The sequence below is a fragment of the Vigna umbellata genome, chromosome 1 (assembly GCF_029865625.1).
Source record: "Vigna umbellata cultivar VRB3 chromosome 1, Vumbellata_1.0, whole genome shotgun sequence".
In the NCBI taxonomy this organism is placed as follows: Eukaryota; Viridiplantae; Streptophyta; class Magnoliopsida; order Fabales; family Fabaceae; genus Vigna; species Vigna umbellata.
Genome location: NC_142165.1, coordinates 108,278,229 through 108,285,333, shown reverse-complemented (window position 1 = coordinate 108,285,333; position 7,105 = coordinate 108,278,229). Strand labels below are relative to the sequence as shown.

At 30.8% G+C, this 7,105-nt stretch overlaps 1 protein-coding gene across 2 annotated transcripts; it reads left to right on the top strand.

Annotated features, from left to right (window-relative positions):
• The first annotated feature begins 4,093 nt into the window (after window positions 1-4,093).
• LOC124844222 (small ribosomal subunit protein uS8) lies at window positions 4,094-5,467 on the top strand. Of its 2 annotated transcripts, none has more exons than XM_047321115.2 (4): window positions 4,094-4,232; window positions 4,345-4,486; window positions 4,578-4,738; window positions 5,075-5,467. In XM_047321115.2, exons 2-4 carry the CDS (start codon window positions 4,354-4,356, stop codon window positions 5,171-5,173), a joined length of 393 nt encoding a protein of 130 aa, XP_047177071.1. In that variant the 5' UTR covers window positions 4,094-4,232; window positions 4,345-4,353; the 3' UTR covers window positions 5,174-5,467. The 2 variants fall into 2 exon arrangements, with proteins under 2 accessions (XP_047177071.1, XP_047177072.1); XM_047321116.2 differs by having other exon boundaries at window positions 4,122-4,232; window positions 4,349-4,486.
• The last annotated feature ends 1,638 nt before the right edge of the window (window positions 5,468-7,105 follow it).

The window sequence follows — 7,105 nt, the reverse complement described above, 5'->3', positions numbered from 1 at the left end:
TTATAAAAGAGTGTAAGGCTTATTGTGATCTTTTTGGAGTTTTGTTTAGAGAAATAGTTGCATAATACAATTCCCATTGCAGACTGACACACTATTCTACGCACCTAGAAATTTGTATTAAGGAGAAAGAAGGAAAGAAATACATTTATAAAATGAGTGATTCTTCCTACACCTCACTCAGTTCATCCTGCATTCCCAAATTTACCTCTTTGCCCTTCATTTAATAAAAAGTCAAAACGTAATTAATGAATTTAATTTTTTTAACCCCCAACCATTTTTCTAACTGCCAACCACAAAACTATTTTTTGGTTATAAACCCTCAGGTGCCCTGTTCTTCGTTTTGCACTGTAGCAAGTTATTTTTCTTCACTTCACTTGTTTACTGTGTATTGAATTGGATTGAGTTGTTGTTAAAATTCTCGGGGTGGTGGTAGTGCTGTTGGAAGATTTGGAGATATGCTGTGACGGTAAGAGGAAGAAGAAGGAAGAAGACAGGTACGCAACCGCACTTCAAGGTGCGAAAAGACGCAACCGCACTTCGAAGTGCGTTTTTTATTTTGAGGCCGCACTTTGAAGTGCGGTTTGTGATATGTGTGTATTTGGTTAGAGTGATATTTACTTAATTTATTCCATTACAAACCAGACAATAACTTCTTAGTCTCAATATATATTCTAATATATTGAACCTGATTTGGTTAGAGTGAATTTCAACATTTTAAAACATTTTTCTATAATGTTGTAATGTGTGAACACACGGATCAATAAATAAATAGATACATGCTGAATTGAATGTGCAGACTGCGGTATATACAATCATATACTTTAGATATATACTGAAAATTAATTAAGAAAACTTGATAACAAAAGAAACTTCACTGGTTTGTATACTTTTATATTTTCAAGAAATAACTTAAAATGATTCTCCCAGATCCATGTCACTGCAACAAATGTCACAGGTGGTTGAACCATAAGTGACCCACAATGCTACCAGGATGATTTGAAGCAGATGAAAAGCAGGGTGCACATGGTGGTTGGGGAGGGATGTCAGGTAGTCAACATTATTAAGATTTTTTCACATATTTAATGCAAAAGATAAATATGAAGAGCATAAACCACATGGGCAGTGTTGCAAATTTCTACAGGGTTCAAAATTAATGAACACCATAATCTCAAGGATCCACATTAGACTCTTGCATGTCTAACAATCAGGACCACAACAGCAAAAAAAAATCTATATATAGCACAAAATATAACAGAAATAATGCAAACTATACATTGCTTACATAAATATGGTTCATGCCAGACCTAAACCTCTGAATCCTGTGTATTCTGCTTCCTACTTGTCGCATCACAAAAGTGTATCAACCGCCAAGGAGAGAAGCTGTAGGTCTAGGATAAGCAGAAGCAATTCTAGGCACATCTGCACCACCAGGGGTGCCGGTTGATCGGCCTTGGCCGGAATTGCGTACATGATGATGTTTATGATCAACACCTTTTCTCTGCATGTCCTTTGATTCCTGAAGCTGCTCCAATGCTTTTACCACCTCCGGTTATCTGCTTCCGCACATCGAAACGCGGTTGTATATGTGTGCCTCAGATCGAACTGCGGTTTGAGCTTACCGCAGATCGAACTGCGTTTCTCCTTGTCGCATATCGAAATGTGTTCTGATCCCCTTCCGCACTTCCAATTGCGGACGTCCACCTCCAGCGAGCTCCGGTGACCGAACACGAACCACGACGAACACGAACCACAGATTACAGCAAACAAAAATACACAGCAGATGCAAGCTACTAACCTCTGGACGCCAGATTTGTGACGAAAACAACGGAGGAACGCGAGCAACAATGGCAGGAACGCAGCGGAGAGAAGATACAGGGACACAATGGTAGAGAGGAGAAGGATGGAGTGAAAAAGTGAGAGGAGACTGTTTGCAAAGGAGGGGGTGTAGGTATAGGGTTTGATCGTGAGATGCGGCATAGAAGAGGAGTTAAGTTTTCCTCAACTTTTTAAAAATCCAAAATATTCCTCTCTCTCCTCGTTGACTGTCGCAAGGGCATAAGTTGGAATTAAAATTTGTTTTGGAGGTGCAGGACGAGGGTTGTGAGGTGCAGGGAGAATCACTCTTATAAAATAATATGTGAATAATGTTTTCTGTCAAATTATCAAATATTTAACGCGTTCGTTTATATTTAACGGAAGAGACTAATTTGACTCAAAATTTTAAATGTGACAATCTATTTCAACACTTTTAAAATAAATGACTAAATTAGGATTTGTCAATCAAGAATAAAATTAGCTATTAAATCATTTCAATAAATATCAACGAGAAATAATTTAAAGGTTCTTTTAACATTTAAATTTATAATAATACTCTAAAGGATAATTTTGTTATTTCTAGGTTGACACAGGGGCCAAATTTTAACATAATTGTTAATAATTTTGTAATTTTTTTCTTCCATAAAGTAAATTGTTAGACGAATAACCTTATTTCAAATAGTCATTTAAAAATAAAATTACCATACTTTATTTAAATCTCCAAAAAAAAAATCATGTCTTAAATCACTGTACTTTATTAGTTTGACAAAATAAAAAATAATAATAATTTCTCTAATAGTGTCCCAAGCATGGCACAATTCTCATTTTTTGTATTAGTGTGCATATCCTACCATACTTATATTATTATCATCTGTGTTCCTATAAAATATAAACATCTATGACATTTATAATTACAGAAACATATATAAGGGAACTAACATAAATAAAAACTATTATAACCACAAATTTTATCGTATGTTCAAAAATATTTTTCAATAAAAATTATAAACTTAAATAACTCTTATACACACATATGTTATCATTATTGAAAAATAGTAATATTAGAACTGAATATAAAACTATTTGTAATGAAATCGATTTAATTTAATTAAACTGATTTAATTTAGAAAACAATTTGTGAATATTAGAAAATATTTTAAATTGGAATGTAATGTCAACATATTAAATCGATTGTAAAGGACATTAATTTAATATGACCTATCCAGTGAATAACTTAAAACTATTTTATTTTTAGATAATCAGTTTGATATTTAAGAATATCTTATAATATTTAACCATATTTAATGTTTTTTAAATTAAATCATTATTAACCAATTCTTTTAACATATTTGTATACTTTCATAATTATTATAATTTGTAGCATGTCACAATTTTTAGTCTAAAATTATTGTTTGGTTATAATTTTTGTTTCAATTCTTCAATAGTTTTTTTCTACTAATTAAGTATTAATTTTTGTTAAAATAATTCAATTAGGTTATTTATGTTAAATATAAAAAGTTATTTATACATGTTAAAATAATATTTTAAGATTTATACATCAAATCAATTCATTTAAATATTTATTTTTTTAATTTAAATTTTAAAAAGTATTTATTTTAAAATTTCAATGTTTTTAAAATATTAAAAATATAAATATAAAGTAACACTTTGTAATTTTAAATTTTAATATTTGAAATAAAATTTTTTAATTATTAAAATTACAAATATAAAAAATTTTATAAATATTAAAAAAAATTTTAATTATAAAATTTTAGAAATATAAATATTAAATTTTTTTTTGAATATTAAAATTAAAAAATTACAAATGTTACTTTACAATTATCATTTAAATATTTAAAAAGAATTAAGTTTAAAATAGGAATTTTATAATGTAAAAAATGTAAAATAAAATTAATTTAATATTTAAATTAAGTGATTTAGTATATATATATTCTAAAAAATCATATTATATATATATATATATATATATATATATATATTGTAATTACTTTTAATTATTAATTTGGTTTTATTTTAAAAAGGAAAAATATTGTTGAACTAAAAAATATGAAACTCAATTAAATTTAAAATTAAAAACATGAACAAAATTAAATACAAAATCTCGATACTAATATTGTCAACATAATATAAAATAATTTTTTATTTTATATTTTGAAATTTACTATCTAAATGCAATATTGTCATGACAAATTTATCGGGTGCAGGTTGGAATTATAAAAGTGCAAAAATAAATTAGCAAGGGTTGAAGCCCAAAATGGGCCCAATAAGAGGCTCTCCAGCTCCTAAACCCTAAATACAGAGTCCCAAGCCTTCTTATTTGCGCTTTTCGTGATTGTCGCTTAGTTCTGAAAGGAAGAGCACCGGCGCAGCATCCCAGAGGCTTCTCTTCTCTGTTGGTAAGATTAGTATTAATCGCTCGTTTCCAAATAGTTGGTTTCATTTGAGGGTGTGATATAGTTTTTAGCCTTAATTATAATTGATTGACTCTGATTGCAATTTGCGTGTCAGTTAGTGAGTATGGTGAGGGTTAGTGTCTTGAACGATGCTCTCAAGAGCATGTACAATGCCGAGAAAAGGGGGAAGCGTCAAGTCATGATCAGGCCATCCTCCAAAGTGATTATTAAATTCCTTCTGGTGATGCAAAAGCACGGTATCAATCTGTTATTAATGTTTTTTTTTTCTGATTAATGATTTAGTTTGTGTGTTGAATTATTGTTGCATTCGGGTGCTCGATTGTGTAGGATACATCGGAGAGTTTGAGTATGTTGATGACCACAGGGCTGGTAAAATCGTGGTTGAGTTGAACGGTAGATTGAACAAGTGTGGGGTTATTAGTCCCCGTTTTGATGTTGGTGTCAAAGACATAGAACCTTGGACTGCTAGGCTTCTCCCCTCAAGACAGGTCAGTTAAATTTATTTATTTGTATATATTTTGGGTTGTGTTCATATGCGTGTTTATGTGAACCTTAAACACAACATGATGCTTGTATAGTGCCATGGAATTAAAACTTATTTCAGTATTTTTCTTAAGTGTTGTGAAATTTTTTTGTGTTGATTGGGTTATAATTTTGTAGGCTATGTGCTAAGGTTGGTTTGTTTTTTCTAGCGGGGCTGTGGCGTTAACTCTCTAACATCATGTCAAAAATTGAATTATGTGTGATTTACTACTGAGTGATGTTGGATACTAATGGTTCCTCTACTTATCACTGACCATTTTTGATTTACACTAATTATGCAGTTTGGGTATATTGTATTGACAACCTCTGCTGGCATTATGGATCATGAAGAGGCCAGGAGGAAAAATGTTGGTGGTAAGGTACTGGGTTTCTTCTACTAGGTTATTTTTCAATTGAGGATGGAAGTGATTTCAGTTTTGAGATTCACCGGTTGCAATGGAGGATATGCTAGTCACTAGTTATTATATCATCTTAGCAGGAGGTGGTTTGTGATGCTTTTTATTTTGTTTGCAAAGTTGGTAACTGAAACTTTTATGCTTTCTTTATCATTATTTTTCTTCTACCAAAATGTACTTGCCAAGTTGTTTTAACTTGTGAGACCTTTGTTTAGAAACTTGAAGCCCAGCGAAGTTTGAGATTATGTGGATGAGTAATAGTTTCATATTGCCGTTGAATAGATTGAATTTTGAAACTAGTTTATTTATGCTTCCAGAAAAAAATGTCATGTCCTCAAATCACTATTAGATTATGCTGATTTTAATTTGATATTAAAACGAGCTTCTCAAGCTATTTTCAGCCTTTCCAGCTTCTTAACTATTAATATTTTACCCTTGAGTGGTAGACTATCAATTTAGTTCGAAGAAAAATGTTGCCCCTTTTAAGTTTATTGTTATATTATGGCCTCATCGAAGAAGTGTACACCTCTTGTAAAGGGGCGGATTAACAGCGTCCTGGGATAAACTTTTTGGTGACAATTGTGGTCATAATTTCCATAGCATCGTAATCTGCTAGTTGTAGTCTAATTTGCGTTGAATTTAGTTGCTTTCATCGATTATTTTAAGTTCTTCATAAGTTGTGACGGCCCGTGGTAACGAGTTATTCTTTTAACTTGTTAAATGGTTGTGGTGGTTAGGGTGGGTCTGTCTTGGGGTGAAATTGGAAGTTCAATTAAACATAATGAACAGTGAAAAGAAGAGTGATATGAAATAAAGACAAGACAACAGCAACGAATTGGTTTTTCTTAGAAACGTTCTTTCGTAATTTTCAGGAAGAAGTAAGGGTGAATAAAGCGGTAATTGTTCGCAAACTTTATTTTTTGTTTTACATTTCTAACAAATGGAATTATTTATTATTGAATTTGAAGTAGGGATGGCGAAATAAGTTATGTTTGGTGGGTCAGCCTGTCAGCCTGGTCATAGAAGATAGGTTGGGATAGTGTTTTACTCTGGGAGTCCAAACCAACTTGGTCCGGTAGTCTGGTTTTATTAAAAAAAAATTGTGTAGTGACATTTTATATTAACACAGTTCAGCTTTATGTTATAGAATTTGATTTCGTAGAACGTGTTTTATAATATATGTTAGTAGTTTTATTATTTATTACATTTAGCATAAGTATTCATGATGACACATTTGTTAATTCTTTTACTGTGTTGTTTTTTCAAAGTGCTTACAACGCTACCAGAGTACCATATGTCGTAGTTTTGATCATATTCTTGGACCGCCGTTCAAATTGAAAATTTTGATTTGAAATAGAGGATGCTTGGTGAGAATTATAGTAGATGACAAATAAAGGTGGTTATGTTAATGTGTTTCTCTTAAATATGTTTGTAGTCAGTGCATAGTATAAGTATTTTGCAATTTCGTCTTAAAATCAATGGTTAACAATAACTCTGATGGAGGCTTTGCTAGAATAAATAATAATGCATTAATTGTTTTAGTAAATGATGCCGAAAAGGGTGGTAAAATTGAGTTAAGAGACAAATAATTTGAATAAAGCTGAAGGTAAGAGACAAATAATTGAGGCAAATCTAACTCTTAGACTAGCAATAAGAGAGTAAAATTATAATCATAGAAAAAGTCGTATATTAAATAATTAGGATTAATATCAATATCAAAACTAATTTAATTATTGTCTACAGTGATCATTGAATAATACAGAAGGTTTTTATATTCATGGAAGTGTGAAAGTCAAATTTAAATTTCTTTACTTAATCTAATAATTATTTATTATCAAATTTAATGATTAAACCATTTATCATCGAATTGGAAAGATAAAACATGAAGTAAATTTTAGTTATGTAAGATTTTTGTTT